General features: G+C 40.6%; 1 protein-coding gene across 1 annotated transcript; it reads right to left on the bottom strand.

Moving 5' to 3' along the window:
- Window positions 1-24,731, bottom strand: BMX (BMX non-receptor tyrosine kinase). The gene is given in 16 exon segments (XM_061364613.1): window positions 1-952; window positions 1,953-2,017; window positions 2,020-2,088; window positions 2,091-2,108; window positions 4,286-4,486; window positions 9,153-9,375; window positions 9,991-10,055; window positions 10,058-10,142; window positions 10,508-10,576; window positions 12,021-12,251; window positions 13,446-13,449; window positions 15,772-16,027; window positions 16,030-16,069; window positions 20,190-20,251; window positions 23,459-23,560; window positions 24,599-24,731. Coding segments are annotated over 16 exon segments (1,743 nt in total). The 3' UTR covers window positions 1-832.

Below are 24,731 nucleotides of genomic sequence, written 5' to 3'. Positions count from 1 at the left end.
TTTGTGCAGTGCTGTGCACATTTGAAAGTCGAGTGCTCTTATTTAAGTGTTAAAGTCAGGAGCCAAATTTCACCTCCTCAGTAGTAAAGTATTTGGCAAAGTAATTATCTTAATAGCATTTTTAGTTCTCTTCAGGTTTTAGAGAGATCAGCAAATTTACCATTTGCTATTGCAATGACTAAGGAATTCTGTATAAAACTTTTTTTTCCTCTATTTTTACCTCTAGCAGGGAGCAATAACACTCTAGTAAATACCTCATATATTGCTAAGTTGCAGATATCTTCGATATGTAGCTTAGAATAAATTTGAAATCAAATGTACACCTTGAGGACTGAAACTTAAGTCAGTAGTGCTTGTAAAGCAAACATATAATATTTTACCAGTAGTCATTTCTTAGTAATTGAAAGCAAGGCTATAACTATCTGTGTTTCTGTCACTTGCAGCAGCTCTAAATTTGACTTACTTCAGGCATCAGTTTCAAGTGATTACAGAGAAAAAAACACATTCAGGTGAGTTATGATAATCAGAAAACCTAACAAGCATATATTTCCTTGTTTACATTTCCAGTTAAGGTCAAATAATGCCTGCTTGAAGCACTGAAGGAGTGTACACAAATGGAATATATATCTCAGTGTCTGAGAAGTCTTTTGAGACAATGTTAACAAAATGAATTATATTCTACCTCAGTATCCTTGCAAATTCTGTCACCTACAGAGCGTCACAAAAGCTTTCTCCATATGCTTCTTTCCTCAGTATGATGATTAAATGAGAAGAACGCTAACATACAGAATAACAGGGATAGCTAATGTCAGGCAGATTTCAGACTTGGCTCTCATACAGAAGACAGGTGATATGGAACCAGTATGCAGAGTCTTCTCCAAGCTCTGTTGTCTTCTCTCAGTGCCTCAAAAAAAGATAAGAGCTGATAAAAGGCAGGGTGCTTTTCTGGTAGCTAAATGAAGCAAAGATGATGGATAAGGTTATTTAATTTTGAAATCATTCAGGAACTGTAATTTGCATTAGTTTTTCCTGATTTTAGAATGCAGAAATTTGCAGAGACAGTGATGACTATGAGATAAGGAAAATTAAATTACTTGTTATATATGTCTTATGCTGTGATAGTTTAAACTTCTTTCTTTGCCTTAACATTTCCTCAAATGTAAGTTATTTTTCTTATTTTTCTGACAATTATATTAAAAATACACCAAACGTCACTGTCATTTTGTGGTATCATTACTAATGTGCCAAACAGTTCTTTGTTACTGGTGAGAAACAAGTCATGGTCCACAGACATCTGTATAAAATTTCAATGAAGAGGAACAATAAATCAGGATAATTCTTGGTAGAGAAGATGCAGGTGTCAAAATAAAATGAGCATGATCAGCATCTGACTTACAATTCCTAGAAGACTCACTGGTAGGGTTACACATCCTTCTCATACTAAGGATGGGGTTGCTTCACAGAACTTAAGCTAATCTAAAGAAGCAGAGGTCTCATCTACATTTGCTGTTTAAGATCACTGTATAAGAAAACAGATATATTTTATTCTGTGGTGGCTGAGATAGAAAAGACAAATGACCATGGACAGGTACCAGTAATGGTCCTGTAACCATGGAAGGAATTAAGGCAGTTAGCTAGCTGAGCACCCAAATTTTAAACTATTAAATTAGATGAGAAGAATCTCAGTCTGTGTATCATGTTGATGTTGAAGTGCACTTACTGTTATTTGCTAAATACATGGTTCTGATAAAAGGGAGCCAATCTTCCTTCATGGCCTGTTTCCTGTACTAACAATGTCCTGAGTTAGACTGATTTATAGAATGTACTACGTTCAAGCAATGGCTTTTATAAGGGATATTTTCCACTATGAACATTAGTTCAGCTATCAAGAGAGGTTCCTAGTGACCCTTATTATTTTGTTTTCTCCAGTTTGTATGTGGAGATTTACATACCGCATGCCAGCAGTTGTACATTATCTGGTAGATGATGTCTGGAACCAGTTGTAGTCTATAAAGTTGTATCCCTGAAAAACTTTCTTGATCACCTTCATGTTATCATAAACCTTGTAGGGATGCTTTCCCAAAGTGACACCTCCCACATTAAGATACCTGCAAAAATTTTCATGGCAATGGAAGACAAAAAATGAAAGTCAAGACATGGAAGATTAGTCCTTTTTCCCAGAACAAGACACACATGCAACATATGACTGATCAGACTCTACAGAGAATACAGTCCAAAGAAAAGTACAGATATGACTGACAAATGTGATTCTGTACATAAATATAAAACAACTTCTACTGCAGAATAAGGTAAAGTTAAATGATAAAGACAGTTATAAAATATATCTAATGTAGTCAGTGATGGATAAAGTAGTCAATGATGGAGAAGTCCCAAGGCATAGCTATCCATGGAATGAGCTTTTTACGAAATCCATTCAAACCTCCCCTTATGTATGTGAATGTACACAGAAAGAGGGGAAAAACCCCAAAATGACAGCTATAGGTATCTATGTTTTTATAGAATAATAGGAAAGATTGTTACTGATTTTTTTTTCCTCTGGGACTTATCAGAAAGATAGCCAAATACTTTATAGTGTCAGCTACACATACCTGTAAAAACAGGATTATACTGAAGCAATAGAAACACTGGATAACATCATAATCATTAATTCATAATGATAGCTTTTACAAAAAACAATTTTTGTTGTAACTGAACATATGTGATAATCATGCCAACCCTGAAGTGAAACAAAAAGTGAAATATTTATTTTACAGTGATATGTAATACTGTCAGCAATGATTGCAGCATCTGTAAAGAAAGAGGCTAAACACGCACATGCACACACACACTGCTTTCACAACTAGCTCTTCTTTATTCACCCAATCATGGTAATATATAGCATACAGATACAGGTCTGATCCATAAAGCCAAACAGCAACTACATCATTCCCAGTGACTGTTTTCAGTTACTACAAATTCTACTCTGTAAACAATCACTCCCCAGGCTGCTTCCCGTCCCGACCTTGCACCCAAACACTCCCTGGCTTACTCAAGACCCAGGTGCACTATCAGCAATTATTCTGAAGAGTGGAGCATTGTACAGTGGGATCAGAATAAAACAGTATCTGAATCCCAGCTTTCCCTGATGAGAAAATTTGAACAACAAGGTTATTTGTTCTCTGACATCTGCTTTTGGGATATGAATACATCAGTTCTTTAGCCCTTTAAAGACTCATTAGTTAAAACCAATCAAACAAGAACTGATGGATTCTGCTCTCCCCTTGCTTCCACTGCATCAATGGATAGTGTTTAAACGCGAAAAGATCTTCCAAAGAAAATTAATGTTTCTCATTGAAATTAATGCCAATATTGAAAGTTAACAACAACATAGGCTGGAGCCAGGATTTCTTCAATAGGAACAAAAAGTATCGCCAGAAAATCCAACTTCTGATTTAATCAGATATACTATAAATAACCTGTAAAGGGCATGAATGAGCTGTTTCTCTTGCAGCTGTTAATGCTGGGAGACTAGCTGAAGTTAAAGATAAGAAGAAGCCCAGTATTTGGAAATAGTTTCATCTGCTTTATTCACCATTATTCAATGTCAAGAAAAGTGGGTTGGCAATCTTTCACCAACTTGGCAGCTGCAAAAAAAAAATTCCTGCTTTAAGAGCAAACCTATGTAAGCGGAATTTAAGCACATTCACAAAAGGCTCCTTTTGATACCTTTTGCAGACTTTTAGAAACACTGAACAGACTCCAGGGATTTGTAAATCATAGCTTGAAAAGCACTGAAGTAGAAGTTCAAATGTTTGAAATTCCTGGGTAGTAAGTGATCTGCAAACATATTTTATTTTTGCTGAGATACACAGTCCTAGCTCACCCACTCTCTTCCACAGCTGGCTTATGCACGCAGTCCACTCTGACCTCTGTGACTAACAGAAAAGGTTTTTTGAGTTGAGCAGCATTGATTTGCGGTCTAGATACATCAACGATATTGTTTGAGCTCTACTGGCAACAGTTTAGTTTACCATATTAAACACATACAAACAGTAAATGGGGAGTAGGAAGTTTTAATGTGCCTAGAAGAAAAACAGTATAGTTAGAAAAATCTGAAGAAGATAGGGCTTGGATGCATAAAATTATTAAACAAGAACATACGCTGTAAATGCTTTTTACATTCCTTAAGTGTGTAAACGTCTAGAATTTCTGCTTAGTAAGCTGAGGATATCCAAACATAGTGGCATATATGCATATATATTTATACATCAAATTCCATACATACCAAAGGCCCATACATCTGACTTTCTGCTAAATTTGGTGTAAGGAAAATCTTCTGGTGCTGACCACTTTACTGGAAACTTGGTTCCTAGTGAACTTACATACTGGTCATCCAGAACATACCTACGAGGCAAGAGCCAAACTTGGTTGTAACTGACTTGATAAGGAATTGTCTGGATGGTTGCACTCAAAGACTGATCAATGGCTCAAATGTCCAAGTGGAGATTTGAATCCTGCAAATAGTTGTGTTCATGTCTGCTTGAGTTTTAGCACGAGCAGCACATCTGAAATCAGACTACCATCACACCTGGAGTTCAGACTACAGAACCTTTGCAGAGCTGGGCACGCTTGCTCCCTGTGCCTTTTAAGTGAGCCAGTATGTAACAGTGGTGTCAAGGGGGAAGACATGGGGCACTGGCAGCAGCAAAGGCTGCAAGTAATAAAAAGTGCTTTTCTAATTGGCTGCAATAATGTTTAAATTTTCTAATAAATAACATTCACACATGTCACAAATAAGCCCTACGTGAATGTTCCAATAGAGGTATTTATTTGCTGTGCTGAACAGATTACATTTACAGAGTTCTACTGCATAGCAGAGAAATCACTCTATATGGAGCGACAAGGCAATGGCCTTATGGCCATCCAGTCCCTTTTACAGCGAAGCACTTAGACACGCGAGTAGTGATTTCAGTGCAGCAGCTTAAGCTTACTGTGTATTGTTGAACTGGGTTGTGGAGTGGTGCAGAAACCCAGCAACCTTTAGAAAAATATTTAGAAGATTCAAGTGGGGTGGGAGAAGGCCATCTGGGAGTCGAACTAGTAAAAAAAAGACGTCTTAGGGGTGGGAAGGGAAGAAGAGCCCTTCAGCATCACTAATGGGATATTTTTTCTATGTCAAGGGACATCTTAGAGGTTCAAAAAGGAAGCCAAACCCAGTTAAGATTCAGGGTGGTCTGGATGGTAAAGATAACTCTGTCCAGGAAAGACAAAATGGTCTCAAATACCTGATAGACAAGATTGGCTTCTCAGAGGACTAATCTATTGGTTTTCTGGCAGTTCCAAAACCTGGTAGATTTTCCATCAGCATAGTACTTCAGCATACTTCATTTGTTATGAATTCACACCTTCAGACTCACCTCCCATGTGAAGTGTCTGTAGCGTCAGCCCTTGCATAACAAGACTTTCTCTCTTCTGGGCCAGGAATAGGAACTCCTCTACCTATGTCTATAATGACTTAATTCTTCAGCACTTGTAAAAATGTAGAACCTTATGAAATGCAGTTAAAATTGGGCAAAATATTTGAAATTATGATGGTGAGAATGGAAAATACATACACACACATGTGTGACATACATACATGGATGGTCATAGAGCACTATAGTGAGTTTCATATCTTTGGGAAATCAGATAAATTGCAAAACTGCAGGCTGAAGAAAATAATTATTGTCTTTTGTTGATCTGAAATGTTGAGAGTTTGAGTTGTTTGAGGAGTACCAATAATACTGTATTAAATCAAGAATTTTTGGAAATTAGATATTCTAATATTTTCAGGCTTTGTCGCGAAGTATGTGCAAGACTATCACGGTATTGCCAACTTTGTGGTTTTCAGTCCATTCTAAAACTTCAGTGGAAATTACATCAAAATGTAAAAAACACACCCTAAACCTTCCTCTAAAAAGAGCAGAAGAGCCTGAACCATGGGTGCAGGTTTCAAGTCAGCTTTTCCTCTCTCCCATGCCATTCTGTAGCAGTTGTCACTCAGCCCTGTTACAAACAAATCGCTCTGTTAGTACTCAGATTTGAAACAGCTTTGCTTGCAGATGGATGGGATGCCTGCTGTAATTTCCCAATGGCATTTAGATAGTCTTCTGTTTATAAAGTATCACTATATACACTGGACATCTATGGCAGATCCCACTGAGATCTTGAGAGCTGATGTTTCTCCCTTTTGAGTGCAGAGGGATCTAAGGATTTTTTTATTATTATTATTTTCAAAAAGAATTTAGGGTTTTTTTTGTGGGTGTTGTTTCTTTTTTGTGGGTCTTTTTGGGGTTTTTTTAAGGTTTTTTGTTTGTTTGTTTTGTTTGTTTGGTCTGTTTTGGGTGTTTTGTTTGATTGTTTTTTTGTTTGTTAGGTGTTTTGTTTGTGTGTTTTCTGGGTTGTTTTGTTCAGCATCTCTCTGCTTAGAATGAATCTTTTGAATCTTTTCAAGGTTTAGTGGTTTGTTCCTTTACCAAAAGGCAGTGTAGCTCTGCTGGCATTATCCACTTTCTTAACACCCACTCAGAAGTGTCAAGTCTGATATGTGATAAGTTACCATTCTTCTTCTGCTTTCATAAATATCTTTCTGTCATTTCTTTCCTAATACAGACACTCTCAATATACTTTCTTTTCCATTTTACATTCTACAGGATGCAGATGGCAAGATAGAGATACGACTTTTGTAATTCTTTCTGCTTTTTTAATAATATAGCTGAAAAATCACTCTAAGAGTAGTCTTGTGACATAACATGAAATTACCAGAAGTCCTTTCCAACCCTAACTACCCTATTCTAACCCTAACTATTCTATGATCCTAAGAAGTGTGTACTCAAACAATATGAAATAAATACTATCCTATAACGTTTCCTAAACTACACTCTAAATAAATCCTATATCCTATGACGTTTCCTAAAATATATCCTAAATGTATGCTAAAGTATATACTAAAATTTGTTTCCGAAACATAGGAGTAATAAATAACAGTAATATATAATAGTAGTAAACATAGTAATAAACATAATAATAATCATAGTAATGAACACATTAATAAACAAAGTAACAAACACAGTAGCGAAATAGTAATAAACAAGTGGCCCAGCATAAGTGTTGTGCCCTCTGTCCCACTCAGATGAATATCATTGCCATGTGTGAGATGGAGTTCAGAGGCCAGCTCCCCACTTGGGGAGATAGGCCAGAGGGTGGCATTTGCCCACCGTACTTGCCCCTGCAGCAGCAGCCCCACATTCTGAGGGGGGAGTCTGCGGTGCTGGTGGCTCCTCATCCCCCTCGCTGGCCAGCCCAGCCACCTCCTCCCAAGGAGTTCTTCCTGGTGTTCAACGAGGAACTGCACGAGCTGCGTCACCTGCACACAGCAAAGCTCTGGCTCCACCGAGGAGGCTGATAGGGGCTCAATCAGCCTTTTCCAGCCTGATCCACACTTCTGTGCAGGGAGGTGCAGCCATGGGGCTGCTCTTCCCAGCTGCTGATGGGAGGAGGCAGCCAAGTCCAGCTGGGGAGGCTGTAGCTGAGAGGTGAACACAGTATACCTTTCCTTGTTTCCTGCAAAGACATCCAGTGAGAGCTCATGGTGGGGGCTGATGAGGTTTAACCCCAGGCAGATGGCCAGGTTCCTAGCTGTCAACTTGCTCATGGCCAGGTTCCTGGTGGTGTTATGGAGCAGGGAAAGCAAGTGCTGAAGCAGGAGCATGTTGGCCTCAGGTAACTTGCTGGCCAGGCAGAGGGAACAGAAGCACAACGTTAATGAAGTTGGTGTTGACAACACAGGTCTCCCAGGCTGATCTGTCTGGTCTATAGTGGAGGGGATGGGCTGCCTTCCCTGAGATACAGCCACCTCCCTCCCTCTCTGCCCTTCTGAAAGAGGCCCTTGCTGGAGCAAGCCCCAATGTCTGCAGAAAGTGATTCCCACGGAGAAATTATTTTCTGTCACCCTTTCTCCCCATATCCAAACCCCACAGCAGTAGAAAGTGGCTTGCATAAACCATGGCTATTTCAGGCAGGCCACTGCTTTGCAGGCGAGTCCTGGCCTGTGCCAGTCCCTGCAGAGCAGGCAGGCTGCTGCCACACTTACTCTTTCAGTGCTGCCAGCCTCTCCTGCCTGCTGGTGTCCTGAAGGGCACTCATCCACTCCTCATATAGCTGGACATCAAGGAGCTTGAAGGGGATCTTGCGGAGGAGATCCTGCAATGCCAAGGGCTCCACGTGAGGCTTTGGCCACTGCCCCCAGGAGCACTTGCAGCATCCCCAGGCCCTCTGGCTCATGAGCAGGTGACTGGGATTCTGCTTGTGCTCCTGCAGGTGCCCATCAGCATCAAGAGCTCGGCGCTGCTGGCATCCAGGTCAGCAGGGCTCACCTGGAAGTTGACAGCCAGCAGCAGCACAGGCTAGCTCTCAAGATGAACCTCAACCCCACTGTTGAGGGCCTCCCTAATCTCACGGGAGGTGTGCTTGCTGGCTGCCCACTGGAAGATCCCCTCTGTAGATGGCCCATGCTTTCTCAGCAGAACCAGCAGGTCCTGAGGGCACAGAGGAGGAGAGTTGCTGGGCTGGAGACAGGCCCTGAGGTAGGTGCTGGGGACAGCTCCCCTCTGGAGGAGCCAATGTGATGGGATGAGATGGGATGGGGTGGGATGGGATGGGGACCCTCTGGCCAGGCTGCAGCAGTATGCTGTCCTGTCTGCAGAGAGCTGCCAGGCGCCAGCCAAAGAGAGCCTCTGCAACAGCAGAGCCCGATGGCCCCAGTGCCTCTACTGTAGCTGAGGTCCCTGGCTACACAAATGGCCTGGTCAGCCTCCTCCTGCTCCTAAGGGTCCCACTGCTGCAAGGGAAACAGTAAAAAGAGCTGTGGAGGAGAAGCATCAGGAGAGTGCTCCCAGACTTGGGAGCTGCCATCCCCCTCCCCTGCCCAGGGCATGGGAGAGGCAGTGGAATTTGGGAATGAGGGGCCTTGGGGCTCAGCTCCTCCCTGCCGCAGAGCAATGGGGATGGATGTGCCCTGTGGGAAGGGCAGTGGCAGCTCCCTCCCAGCACACATGCCCACCTGCAAGAGTGGGAGAGAAAAGCCATCCTGTCCCTGTCTTCTCCAAACTCACCATCGACGTGGCCACATCCATCTCGATTTCCGGTGGTGATGGGAGGTGGCTCCTGCTTGGCACTAGCCTGCAAGAAATGCGCTGTGTTCACCAAGCAGCCCCGCAGCAGACCAGGCCCCTGGTGAGCTGCATCAGGCCCTGGCTGTGTGTGAGAGGTTGTGACCCTGACCTGAGCCTGGTGCTGGAGCAGCTTCTCCAGGCTGCTGGCATCCAGTGTTGAATCCTAGGCAATGGGAAAAGAGCAGAAGATGAGGAGCGATGCAGCTGATGCAGGGCTGGGGGAGCCCCTGGGGCAGAGCAGTGGCAGGAGGGACACTTACAGAATTGCAGCTGCTCAGCTCCTTGAGCACCAGCTTGATGGAGGGCAGCTGGGTGACCCAGGCTCCCTGCACTCCTTCAGGTGGTCTGTGCATGGGGAAGGGGCAGAGAAAGAGCTGTGTGAGACCCAAGCCAGTTCTTCCCTCTGCTGCCAGCCTGGGGAGCACTTCTAAGCTGCTCAGAACAGCTGGTACCACCTGGCAGTGGAGCGGGAGCAGCGGCAGTGGTGAGGATGGGTCTGGGCAGGTGCTGGCTGGATACAGCTGGATGAAGCAGCTCCGCCAGCTGTGTCCACTCAGCAGTGGGGGCACCTCTGCCTGCAGCTGTGGGGTCACCTCTGCCTGCAGCTGTGCAATTATTCAGTACAGCAAAGGAAAGCAACTCTATTGATCGTGAATATGTTAGATCAAGTTCCACCCAAACTTTCCTAAAATATGTTTCAATATTTGGAGTATTTGTTATTGGAAGAGAATCACCATAATGCTGAGAAATACCATAAGACAAAGCAAATTAAGTAGACAGAGCATATGGGATTGCCGTCTGAGTTGTGCTGATGGTAGTGTATAAGCTTGAGTATTGATTCAAACAGTAATTTTTAGCGAGGTAATACTTGTTCTCAGGAGTTTTATGCACATGGTAGTATTTGACCGTTCCCTTTTTTACTTCAGAAAAGCATAGAATCATAGAATAGTTTGAGTTGGATGGGACCTTTAAAAGTCATCTAGTCCAACTCCCCAAAGTGTAGCACATATCAAAGCCTTGGAAAGTGCTCTCCAGCCCATGTGCTAATAGATCAGTTGGTTACTGAATTAACTGCCATGTTCCAGCTGTCCAAATAAGAACGCAGTAGATGTTACCAGGAAGACTGTTACATTTGCCTTGACCTGATTTCTGTGACACCCCCCCCCCCCCCCCCCCCACACCCACCTGGATATGTAATACAGGCTTCCGGCATGTTGGAGACTTCTTCTGCGTGCTGTGATGTATGCCCATAGCACGCTCAATAGTACACATTCTTCGGATACTCACTCTGGAACCTTGCTGTATGCAGACACAGTATACATGATTGCCTGGCTAGATTTCCAAACCATTAAAGTGCCTTCTTTTTCCTAATACAAAGAAAAAGGAAAAAAAAAAAAAGTTACAAGGAACAGTGAGGTTGGGGTTCATTTCAGTGGACTTTAGGCTTTTATACTGTAATACCCACAAAGGAGGGAAGAAGACATGAATTATCTGACCTCTTTTAAGGACTACATTAGGACAAGGTGAATTATGCCTGAGAAATATTTCTTTCCACTAAAATGCTGGTCTGGATAACCGGTTGTGGTATCACACTGGAGCAAACAACACAAGCCTAGAAGTAAAACCAAAAGGCAGAGCTTTGAGGGGAAATGCACTCAGTGTGGCTTTATTCCAAGCTTACGTTAGAGGTGCATCATTTATTCACTTATGTGGAAGTGGCATTTTTTGAGATCTGTTTGTTTATATCAATTTAGAAGAATAATTTCTAGCACTTCATAATACTACAGCTATTTGAGGTGCATCAGAATCCTCTAGCTACACAGTATAGTGAAGACAACACACATATTTCATAGAATCATAGAATAGTTAGGGTTGGAAAGGACCTTAAGATCATCTATTTCCAACCCCCCTGCCATGGGCAAGGACATCTCACACTAAACCATGTCAACCAAGGCTCTGTCCAACCTGTCCTTGAAGACTGCCAGGGATGGAGCATTCACAATCTCCCTGGACAACCCATTCCAGTGTCTCACCACACTCACAGTAAAGAAATTCTTCATTACAAGCGTTTCAAGGTCCCTCTGGATGGCATTCCTTCCCCCCAGCATATCAGCCGAACCACACAGCTTGGTGTCATCAGCAGACTTGCTGAGGGCGCACTCAATCCCACTGTCCATGTCACTGACAAAGATGTAGAACAAGACCGGTCCCAACACCGATACCTGAGGAACACCACTCGTTACTGGTCTCCAGCCGGACATTGAGCCATTGACCACAACTCTGCCTGCAGCCATCCAGCCAATTCTTTATCCACCGAGTGGTCCAACCATCAAATTGATGTCTCTCCAATTTAGAGACAAGGATGTCATGTGGGACAGTGTTGAACGCTTTGCACAAGTCCAGGTAGATGACATCAACTGCTTTGCCCCTGTCCATCAGTTTCGTAGCCCCATCATAGAAGGCCACCAAATTGGTCAGCCAGGATCTCCCCTTAGTGAAGCCATGTTGGCTGTCACCAAGCACCTTGTTATTTTTCATGTGCCTTAGCATGCCTTCCAGGAGAACCTGTTCCAAGATTTTGCCAGGCACAGAGGTGAGACTGACTGGTCTGTAGTTCCCCGGGTCATCCATTTTCCCCTTCTTGAAAATGGGGTTTATATTACCTTTTTTCCAATTGTTGGGAACATCGCCTGACAGCCATTATTGTCACTAGCTGGAGCTACTGTTATTCAATGTTGTTCAATGTTCATTGTTGTTCAAAAACATTTCCATGATTGTTCATATATATAAAGAATAAAGGATATGTAGGTCCTTCTGATGGAGCACCTGCTCAGACTGGGCACAGGAGATATTACCAGCATACAGACCGCAAGGAGGAATATTGGGCTTATTATTCACAAGCTGATTTCTGAAAAAGGCACAGCAGGCACATAAAAAATGCCAGTCATTGTAAGTATTTTCAAAACTGCTTTTAAAAGCCAGAGGGTAGACTTGGGACTTGTCCTGCATATGTGGCTTTAGGACATTAAAGAGTAATTGCTAGTTCCCATATGCTTCCTCTAATCCAATGGCTCTCCTCACCCTGAAATAGCTGGACTCACTTTGTGACTCTGACTTACAGTAGCTCGTTAAAGGAGGATCCTGCTGCCCTAAAGTTCTGCTAGGAGCCCTACCAGAAGTAATTGACTCTGTCTCCTGCAGACGACGACATAGCTGTCTCCCTAAAGGCTGGGCGGTGCATAATTCTTTTCTAATCTTGAACCTTCTAGTCGTCATAATATTTCGGCAAACTGAGAGATCCCAAATGGAGGAACAAGCCAAACATGCTATGTCAGATCAGTTCTGGAAGCTTCGATGAAACTTTTTTAATAGAGGTTCACTTGCATGAAGCAGCCCTTTGGCATACAAGACTGATGTGTCTAATGACTTCTTTGTTTGAAAGCAAATACATTCATGCCTTTGGAAGTCTGCTGGCTATTATGTTGCTGATAACAATACCTGCAATTATGATAATTTTTATGACAGCCATATGCAGGATACCATTGTTCTATGTATAGCAGACACTAAAAGTGGAAAGACAATCTCTGCCCAAAGAATCCTTTGGATTCTTATGAAGACATACTCTATATACTCACTCATGCTTATCAATATTCTGTTTCTGCCAATGCCTGTTCACTGACCCTGGTGTTTTGCCTGCAAAACCAAAACAACATGCTGAAATTATGAAAAATAACTATGGTTAAAAACCATACTATGTATGTTTTTTGAATGGTTCTGCCATGGTCTAAAGTGAATATTTTGAAAAGTTGAGACATGTTCAGTTGTCTGGATTTTTTTGGGACTTGGTAAACACACAGACTTTCCACTGTGCAACGTGTCAAAAAGCCAGATACTCTGTCTGCATGCTGTAACAGGCAATGAAACTGCACATCACTTTAGTGACCTTATGAAGAGATTGTATCTACCTTTTCAAAGTTTACATGGCAGACATATAAAGCCCTAGACTTTCCAAAAAGTGTTCTTAGTATGGCTGAAAACAGTGGCAGAAAAAAAGATGCCTAAAATAACCTCTTACGCAAAAATAATAATGATTTATGCTTGCCTTTTACAGGATACTGTAAAAGTAGGGTTTTTTTTTTAAGGAAACCTCTGAATCTTGTGCAGTATGGTTTATGGTAAAATAATCTGTCATACATCTATGGCATACCTTTAATGCTTACAACATTATGTCACCTTACTAAAAAGGGAAAGATGAATCTGATATATCACCTTGACAGACCTGGACTCCCTTTATCCTGTACTGGACTACTCACATACATACAAAGACATGGAAGTGCTAGCAAGGCTGACTTAGTGCCTTGCTAGCGCTTCCATGAGTAAAAAGATGGAAATGCCAGCATCGCTGAAGTCAGTGGCAAAACTATACTGATTTAAATGAAATCAGTATTTTCAACTGATTTTTTTTGTATGAGTCAGGAATACAAATTGTATCTGATTCTATACATTTCAAGAAACTCAGTGTTATTTGAAAAGAAAAATATTCCAGAAATATTGCCTAGTCTTTACTGGAGGGGGGAGGAAAACATTTAAGCATTAAACATTAAGGCTGCATATTTATTCACCTTGGCTCATCAGCACTCAGAGATATCTTTCTCAAGTAAGTGCTCAGTACAAAACCTTCCTTTCCACAAAAAAAACCCAGTTCACAGCTAGCATCTTAAATTTGGTCACTTAAAATAAAAAAAAAGGGATTCAGAAAGTAAATCAGAAAGTCAATTTTTAGAATGCCACTAGCTGAAATGATCATGGTGAAAAAATTTCTGCTTTTCCTTACAATATAGTAAAATACAGAAGTAATTTATTTTAGAAAGTTACCTTTCAATGAAATAGTCTTTTCACTGCATTGAAATGGCTTCTTCCCCTGTGATTGGTTTCATTATATGGAAGATGGGAGCAGCTGTTCAACAATATCATTACATGTCATCTAGCTACTGCAATGAGGTATGCCAGTGATTAATGGGTGCCAGCAGAGCATCCAAAGTTGAATGCAGAAAGTCAATAGGTAGGCTCAGCACTCTTCCTGACAGAATGACAGATGCAATTGAGAAGCTAAGCTAAGTGAAGATGGACAGCTGAGCTAGCACTTAAAAGCATCTGGCAGCACGGCATGATAGACCTAAGTTATGGGGCCCAGCAGGCATCTGTAGTGGTAAGAGGTGGGCTAAATGCTGTGCCCAAGAGGAAAATAAGTAGAAGGAATAAATAGTACCTTTGAATATAGATAGACATAGAAAGAGTTGCTTTAGCACAGATTTCAGTGAAGTGAAAAGAAAACTGAAAATGCATGAAAACAGGTGAAACAGGTAACTTCTGAAGTTTGTTGCTATTACATTCAACAAAACTACATTATATTTTTTCAACCAGAATTTAAAGGTTTTGTAATGAAGTATGTGTGATTTGTCCTTACCAAATCAGTACTGCAAAACTCTCAAGTTTCTCAAGCCAAAGAAAAAACTGTAAATGTCCTCCCTTTCTTTTGACCTTTCCTTGCTCCTTCATTGATCTTAGAGCCCTCTATTCAGGCTTTATAAGCAGAGCTCCCTTTATCATATGCTTTTACATATCCATAAGCAGTCCAGTGAAGACACCTAAGAGTTTACCTCAGCTTACTTACTTATTATTGTCTCTGAGTTGCTGGCATTGAGTGCTGCTTTCTTCACCCAGAACAGTATGCCAAGCTTGTGAGTTATAAAATGCAGACACTTTAGCTTAAATTAAGGTTGCTAATTTTCCTGCAGTTGTAAACTCAAATAAATGAATTATGAGTGGATTAAGTAATTTTATTCTGTTCCAAACTAGCATCCCCTAGCTCAAAAATTTTTCCCTTCCACATTTCTATCAGTTATATAAAATCAAACTCAGCCAGTATCCACCATGAGACAGACAAGGAATCTTATCTCTTCCAGGCAGCTCCTGTTTGTTGCCTTGCCTTTGTCTCCAGTGTACTTCTAAAGCTGTTTCTTATTTAATAACTTGGGAAGAGACACTCCTTTCTGCCTCAGCTGGATATTAATGAAAAATACATTTTTTTTTCTTTTTTTTTTTTTCCCGTTGCTAAAGGGGATTCCTCATTTTGTGAAACTCAAAGAGAATAATTAAACCCTGTGTGGTACTGGGTGCCCTGTCTTCATAAATAAGTATTGCTAACACTGGGGAGAGACTGGAGTGATAAGTAATTCATGCCTCAGCAGCTCTCACTGGTCTCCCCTACTGCTACTGCAATAGTAATGGTGTTGGTCTAGAGGGTTTGTGTGTACGACAGAGGCAACATCTCTGATATTTTATCTTTTTATTCATTTAAACTAAATAATTGGGAAAAAAAGCCAGTTTCTGTGTATATAAGCCCTTCTTCAGACACATGTCAAAATTAAGACCAACTTTGCTAGTGTACTAGGCAGTGACTGTTGTAAATCTTACTCAACCTGGCAGCCAAGGATGGTAATGAAAATGGAGTTGTACAGAAGACAATGAGGCTTCTAAAGCAACATTTAAAAGCTACTAATGTAATTCTAACATAGATCCTGAAAGGTACTGGGACTGCCTGCAGTGTTGTCTGTGAAGATGAAGTATGTGGAAGACCATGGTCATGAAACAAAAGTATTTTGCAGGGCACACTTGCCTTTCCAAATCCCTTGCATTCCATGAGTCAGAATCTTCCTCTTGCAATCCATAGCATTTACTGCTTCTGACAAGGTGGATAGCTGAATTTCCTCTGAGTTCATAGTTGCACTGGGCCACAGCCATATTCAGGATGACTTGTCTGGTGATGGCACTTGAGGCACGCTTCTATGCTTCCACTTCTGAAGACAGAGGAAATAAAATTATGAAGGGATGCAGCACAGGGTACAGTAATAAACAACATGTCATGTACATGATCACATATATTCAACATGTAGAATGATACTAGTCAAGTTAATTAAAGCTAAAAAGATGGCCACAGACAAGCAGCTCTTTCCTCATCCATGCAGACACACATCCCAGGTGTCGTTGTCCATACTTGTGAAACAGGGAGAACAGAACCAAGTTCTGTGATAATGACAACAGAAGCAATTGACTTCATGTGAAATATGTCATCCTACAGAAATGTCTATCACTCATCACTGATTGTTGAAGAGGCCTACACAAATTACTTGAATGAGAAACCTGGCATTAAAGTTATGTGACACCAGCCAAACCATAGGCAAAAGAGCATCTAAAATTAAGGCAATGAAATGCATTTAGAAATTTGGGAAATGACGTAACTGAGAAAATCCAGGCATCACAATTCTTTAAGAGCAGAGATAACTACACTGACAGCAAAGGATGAGGGAAAGTAAGAAAGACTTAGGAGAAAAAGTTCCAAATGACACCTATTTATTATTGAAAACCACTGCAATGAAACACCAGGGAAGAAGGCCAAGTGTCTTGAATCAGGCTGTGATTTCTTTAAATCAAGTCCAAGTGAACATAGCATTATATGTTTGCTTGTTTTCTCTTCACTGGCATTTATTTATTTAATTTAAACAAGGAGAAACCAAAGAGCCAAGTGTATGCCTGATTGAGTCCACTGAGCCAGAAGACACACATGATCTCTTTCTGCAAACACACAAAGTCTCATAGGATCCCACTAAGCTCCAGTGGAGATACTCATTCTTTAAAAAGATATCACTCCCAGCAGAGTCATCTTCATTTGACTCCAGATCTGTTACTCATCATCTACTACTACTTGAACCCAATAAGAGTGGTTCCTTTTTTGTCATATCTGACTTTGGTGGAAAGGTGCTTATAGCTTGAGGGTATGTGTTAGGCAGCATTCAGGTTTTCGATTGGCTATTTCTTTTGTAGAATAATGACATAACTAGTGTTTCCTGCAGTCTTCAGAAAGATGGAGAAAATTATAATGCAGAGATTAAACTGTTTTCTCTTTAAAGCGTCTAATGCTGTTAGAGATAGCTGATACTCAATACATACTTTTATGAGCTGATGTGTCCCTCCTATATTTGGCCTTAGTAATTTTTTGAGATTAAATTGTTCTTTCTTAATTTCCTGTGTTTCACTTGTGGAATGACCAGAGTGTCACTCTTTGATGGAGCTTTCATCTTTTTGTGTGAACAGAAGAAACTGCAAAGCACTGGCCAAAGTAAATGGTACAAAGAATTATTATCACATAAATTAGTTTTGCTTTGTCCAACCAGGGACAGGGAAAAGAAACAGCCAAAGATAAGACCATGACATTTGTGTCCCTCTGAACATGTCTGTTTGCAATAGTCTGTTACAGTATTCTGGATAGACTTCATCTGTAACCTGGTAGAGACTAATGTCCTAATTTGTGTCCATATATGTAGCTTTCCATTTCCAGCACTAGCAGAAAGGTCCAGAGCATTTCCTAATAGTAACTGGGTGAATCTTATTATTCTCTTTATGCTGGCAGTGATATTATTGTGGTTTTCATATTGATGACTGTGACACTCTTACCTAGAGACAGATGCAGGTGACAGTCTGAGATTCAGCTGTGATGTCCATATAGGCAATGGTTACTTTCTGCAGAACTGCACCCCTGCCATAAAACTGGAAGCATGTGCTGGAGCACTTCAGATTCCATAAAACCTGTCCAATACATAATCATAAGAAGATGTTTGTGTGCACTCAATGAAATTCTATCTGATCTACTGCAGTATTGGTCTGTCCACCATGAACGATTTCCTATTGCAAAGACGTAGATGCCAGGTATCAGTAGAGGTGAAAGTGTTTCTCAGGCAAGAAGCTGTTATCAAAGCACAGGGGATGTACCTATGGGTTCCCATGGAGGGACCTTTGTGCCCGCTATTCTTTGTAATGGCGTCACTCTTTAGGAACCAGCTCCACTGTGGGAGACTTTGAGGTATAACTGAACTGGTGAAAGGGACAGAGGCATCAAAAATGCAGGATGCAAGCATACAAAAGTAATGCCTCATGCAAAATACAGTGCCTTTAGTCAGTTTTGCCCACATGCAGAAGTGATGCCTCTGGTCAGCTGGGAAGAAAGCAAGAAGTAAAACTTACATAGGCTGGATAGGTGAGGAACATGAACTGAAAGGTAGGCAGAAGGAAGGTTGGGGATAACGGTAGTACCTCTGATGACTAAACTGAGCAGATGAAAGGGCAAAATGAAAATGTGCTGAGAGCTTATAGAAGTAGCCCTGTGACTAAATATAGACTGTTTCTCACCAGAAGAAGTCAGTATTAGCCCTCTTAACCTGATTATATCATACTGCTTGGGAAAATGAAGTTTTTCTAACCAGATGTGGTAGTTATTATACCTACATGTACTAAACCTGATTTAGAAGTACCCATCTGAAAACTGTCATGTTCCTGCTTTTTAAATTTCCCTTTCAAAATATCATCTCTGAACTCAAGCAGATAATAAATCATAAAGGCCTAGCAGAAGGCAGCATGTTCAGAAACAGATCTGCATGACTGGTGATCTCTCAAGATAGACAAAGCATCTCCTGACAGAAGTCAGGCAAAACAGATCTCAGTATTTGAAACAAGTTATGCTGCTGCCTGTTCATAATGCTATTACTTTAAAATCTCATTATCAGAAAAAATGTCAAAAGCTTCTTTGTTCATATCTTCTTTACAAGGCTTTATTATTATTTTTTGTAAAGCTCCATTTTACAGGTTTTGTGGTTTTATCTTCTGTCTCTTGATAATCTATGTGTTTCTTAAAGCCCTGGCTTTCAGAAAAAGCTAGGATATAGACCCAGATCTAAGGATACAAAACAGAAGACAAATTAAAATAAAGCAGGAAATACGGATTTTAAAATATTATTTGAGACCCAATCTGGTTTAATTTGGAGGAGGCTGTGTAACTGTGTGAATACACAGTCCAACCATACTGCTAGACATTTCCTTAAGAGACAAAAACATTATAACTGAAGTCACTTTGATTTCTTCTATTCTCTTGTCATTGTTACCTCCTTCCCACCTACAAACATCAGTAATTAAGCTGGGCACTAAAATTAAGGTCAAAGATACCACTATTGCTCTTGTATTTTACAATAGATAGATGAGGAAATAAGCACAGAAGCAGATCTTCCAGTTTACTTTTTCTAACCCTGTTAACTGCTGACCTTTCTCATCAAGCAACTGCTGTGCTAGGGGACTCAGGATGAATCAAGCATAAGTATTACCTTTTGACATCTTAGTGTTATGCTTGTCTCTTTGGGTCTGTGAAAGCCTGCCTTTCTCAGACGGACAGTAAGGTCCAGTGAGTGCTGCTGGGACACCATACTGTTGGGCTTTTGTCTGGTACAAAGTCAAGATAAAGGCAAGAGCACATAGAAAGCTCAGATGAACTTTGCAGTTTCTTAACGCTGAGGCTGCCTCTGTAAAGTTGGACTAACAAGGCATCTGTACTCCTGACCCAGCCCCAGAGCAGCGCAGTTTGGGACTTGCCTGAGATAAATGCAGTTCATCCACCGTTTCTCACCCCCACAAAGCAGGTATATTTGTTGACGTCTTCAGTCACAATGTTTTCTTAAAGTACTGTGAGCACCATTTTCACTGGGGATTGTAGTGGAGGGAAGTTTTTGGCATCTGTAGGAATGGGACCACCTACAACCTAGAGAGCTAAGTTTGATGTCATTCCCTGATCCCACTGGAAATAAGTATATAAAGTAAAAGATATATATAATACAAGGGCTGTAGCCAGTACTGCCACCAGCATATTAAACTGAATGTGACTGATACTTTCCCACTTTGTCACATGGAGGAGGAAGATGAGTCTTTCTGTCTGACAAACTGCTGGACACAAATATTCTGAAGCTGCACTGCAGATTAGAAGTTTACACCAACTTCCAGTGAGTGCTGTTTCAATTCTCCATTCCATCCCACAGCCCTTCCTACCACTTGGATGCCAGGTCTTTCCCTCCAGCCAGATAATCAAATTTCACCTACGAGCATTTGAGGGACTGGAGGTAGTGGTTTTAGAGACTCGGTTGTACAACGCAGAGTCACATCTAGAAGAGACGGAGAATTAAAATAAACCCCACAAACTTAAGTGGGTTTTCATCTCCTGGGGCTCTCTCACTTGCAGATCTATGTAGTGATAGCAACAGCATCATGAGAGTTGACATTTCATCTGCCTGATATTCTGACATGCTCTAGCTCTGTGTTTTCAACATTCACTTAATTCAAGCACCATCTCAATATCCTTAATAACCTCATCAATCATTGTTTTCATCTATGGTAAAATGTGAATTTAGAGAAATTTCTTGTTGTATTTAGCTCTGTGTTTTTCCCAGTTCTCTTTGCTTATTTGGAATAATAGAATCACTTCGGTTAGAAAAGACCTTTAAGATCATTGACTCTACTCTCTAACCTAGCACTGCCAAATCCAGCACTAAAACGTGTCCCTAAGAACCATGTCTGCATATCCTTTAAATACCTCCAGGGATGGTGTCTCAACCATTTCCCTGGACAGCCTGTTCCAATGCTCAACAACCCTTTGAAGGTGAAGAAATTTTTCCTAATAGCAAATCAAAACCTCAGCTGGTGCAACTTGAGGCAATCTCTTCTCATCCTGTTGCTTGTTACTTGGGACAACAGATCAACATCCACCTCACAAAGTAGGCATTGTTTGCTCATCCTCAGCTGTTTGCTCATCCTTTGTCATTATGTTTCCCCTCACATCCAATAAAGCATAGAGATTCTCCTTAGCCTCCTTTTGTTCCTGTTGCATTTATAGAAACTTTTTTTTTTTTTTGTCCTTTATGTCAGTACCCAGATTAAGTTCTATTGGGCTTTGCCACTTCTAATTTTCTTCCTGTATAACCTCACAACATCACTGTAGTCCTCCTGAGTGGCCCTCTCCTTCTTCCAAGCATCATAAACCCTCCTTTTTTTTCCTGATTTCCAGCCAAAGCTCTCTGTTCAGCCAGGCTGGTCTTCTTTGCACTGGCTTGTCTTTTGGCACATAAGGACAGCCTATTCCTGCACCTTTAAGATTTACTTCTTAAAGAATTTCCAGCTTTCAAAGAGTTCCTTGCCCTTCAGGACTGCTTCCCAAGGAACTATCAACCAGGCTTCTAAATAAGACAAATTCAGACCTCTGCACATCCGAAGTAACAGTTTTGCTGATCTCCTCTTTTTATTTCTCCAAGAACTGAAAACTCACTTTGTAATTGATTTGATTGCATTCAGAAGGAAACACATGTATGCTTTATTTTTATTCTGGTTCTTTGAAATTGTTTCATTGACATTTTTAGTCTATAAAGCAATGATAAAAGCTGTTTTCAGTTACCCAGTGGTTACAATACTGAGGCTATCTGGAGTCATCTCTACATAGACAGTCTCCCTGTGCTCTGCACATCTCTGTTGACAACCTTAGGAACTTATTTATGAACAAATTTAGAGTAGATACAGCACATTATCCTGCATGCTTTATTATCTCAGACATAACCGAAGCATTCAATATAAAAAAATTCTCTTTATCATTCTTGTCTTGGCTAAGTCATCCATGACTGGTAATGAGGTATTTCCTTGTCCTTGTAATTGATGGGGGTTTCATGGCCTCCTTATTTGCTTTTGAAACAAGCGATTTTGAACCTAGATGAAGCTATTAACATTACTGATATAAATCAACCGACCACTCTTTATATTATTTAGTGTTCCATAATGATGAAACCTGTAGTAATAGTAGATAAGCCTCTATAACTCATTTAAATTTTCAAAAATGAATGCCTATTACAAGAAGTCTCACTGATGTAAATCAGGTACCTAACTGCTCATACCTACATTTTTGGATTTAACTTCTAATTTTGTGTTCATATTTTTTTGATTGCGACTGTAAATATGTAAGACCAAGGTTCAGTCATGATTGAAATTAGTGGATCTATCAGTGGTCCACAGTTTCAAATATACAAGCTTTAAAAGGCTGAAACACAAATACCCGTAAACTGGCACTCCCTCCCCCAAACATGGCACTTGTACTGTTTGTCAGTGGCACTCTAGTTTCACTGCCTGTAGAATTGAGATTCATGGAGGCTTTAGGAGGAACCTGAACTGGGCAACTGAAACAGATGAAAGGCAGCAAATCTGAAGTTATGGTTTTCTCATCCCAATTAATTCTTGAACATGTGTAATGCTTTGTGCAGCTGCATCTTCTGATACAGGGCACAGGCTTGGTTTTCGTGACTGTGGCGCATCTGAATGATAATGGGGCGGTCAGAAGTAAAATCTTGCACTTGGTATTAAGGTCAAAACAGAAGTGGAAAGAGGCAGTGAAAATTAAAATAAGAATTTTTAAGTGCTTAATTCTGCCTCAAAAAAGTGATAATCACATAGTATAGTGATCTATATATTTCAGATAATATTAAAGCAAATATTTGATAGACCTTTGAACTTAATAGAACCAAGACTTGATCTAAATTCTATCACAGTCAATTAAAAATATTAGAGCAAAGTCACAACTTTTGTAATAGGGACTGCTTTTCTATTTGCTGAAAATGTCAGAACCATGTGTCATGGTTTAATCCCAGCTGGTAATTCAGTACCACGTAGCAGTTCGCTCACTCCTCCCACATACTCCCCCTGCTCCTGGAGGAATGGGGAGGAGAATCAAAAGAATGTAACTCTCATGGGTTGAGATAAGAAAAGTCCAGTAACTGAGGTATAACACATACCACTACTGCTGCCACCACCAATAATAATGATAAGGGAAATAACAAGGGAAGAGAATACAGCCGCTCACTACCCACCAACCGATACCCAGCCTGACTGAGCAGTGATCTAAGCCCTTTCCGGTAACTGCCCCCAGTTTATATAGTGGGCATGATGTGCTGTGGTATGGAATACCTCTTTGGCCAGTCTGGGTCACGTGTCCTGTCTCTGCTTCCTCCTGGCTCCCCCTCCTCCCTGGCAGAGCATGAGACTTATAAAGTCCTTATTCAGACTAAACATTACTGAGCAACAACGAAAAGCATCGGTGTTATCAATGCTGTTCCCAGGCTGAAAGTCAAAACCACGGCACTGCACCAGCTACTAAGAAGGAGAAAAATGACTGCTCCTGCTGAACCCAGGACACCATGGAATCAGTTAGGTTCAAAAAGACGTTTTGAATCATCAAGTCCAACCATTAGGTATCACTAGCACTCAGCAATGTCAGGTATCTCCACGCAGGACAGGAACACTAAGCGCAACCGTTTAGGATAACTGTCATCTTGCACATGAAATGTAAATGGAACAGATTTCATGGCTAACCTGAAAAGGATATTGTGCTGCAGGAGGTGGTACTTCCTCAAGATTCATTGTTTCAACATATTGTATTTCTCAATTGATCCTTTTTGCTTCTTTTTTTTTCTAAGAGCAAAAATCCATAGCAGACTGTAAACTAATATTATAAATATATATACTAATAGTATAAAGTGTTCTACTTTGATGGTTTCACTCAATTTCATTTTTCAAGCTATATAAGCCACAGCTTTGGGTTTGTTAAACTTTAAAATAAAGGTAGTAAAACACCTCCCTTGTACCCTAATACAATCTTCTAATAAAAATTCCTTTTTAAGTCAGTTACAAGATTTGCAGAACACAGCCACACATCTGTGAAAGCATCTGCTGCAGCTGCAGGAGTACAGGGCAGAAGGAGGGACTAGGAGGAAAAGAAGAAGGAGAAATTAGGAGGAAAACACTTTAATTGCAAACCAGAAGCCTAGCAGCAGCATCCATAATTTTGTTAAGGTAACAGAGCTTATTCTCACTGAGCTTCCCTGCAGTTTTGTAGTGGGATGTATCTCATAGGAGAAGTCCAAATATGTTTAAAGGAGCAAAAACTTCAAAATAAGCTGCCTGGGACATACATTTGCATTCCTCATGGGAGATCTTCTGAGTAAAAAGCTACTCTTTCATGATATACAGTCACTCCTTAGGAAAAAAGGGACAACCGTTTGCTTTGTGCAGCTGACGGATGAGATTCTGAATTAATTATTCCTTATACATGTAACTTCTGAAGCCCATTATTTACATCAGTTCAGAGGGAAGCCCGAAAAAGGAAACATCCTACTCAAGGCAACATAAGCATATGCCAGTGTTAATTACCTGCTTGCGTTCTCATTGGAAGGACACAAACAGATGGTCAATGGTAATCACAACTGTAAGACTTGTTTTGAATGAAGACACTCTCAAGCCTGCAGCTAAGTGTTTTCCTGAACTGAAACTAGGATCTGATACCCTATAATTCTACTCAGAAAAAAGTACACCTGTTGTTCCAACACATAATGTCTAATTAAGTTTCACAGAAGAAAAACAAAGGAGTAAGGTGACACTGGAAAATCTTAGAAGTTTATGTAAAAAAATGTTTCTTATACCTTTGTCATGTTCATAGTAAGAAAGGTTTGCTTTTGTCTGAACAAACAAGCTTTTCTTGTAATTAATTAGTGGTATTTTTTTCTTCTGTAGTGATTTCTTTAAAAGAAGTTCTAGAATTGTTCTCTTCTCCAT

This window comes from Neopsephotus bourkii, unplaced genomic scaffold (genome assembly GCF_033783945.1).
Source record: "Neopsephotus bourkii isolate Nb327-2 ecotype Australia unplaced genomic scaffold, CSIRO-AGI_Nbou_v1 NB_1234, whole genome shotgun sequence".
NCBI lineage: Eukaryota > Metazoa > Chordata > Aves > Psittaciformes > Psittacidae > Neopsephotus > Neopsephotus bourkii.
This window is presented reverse-complemented; position numbering and strand designations above follow the sequence as displayed.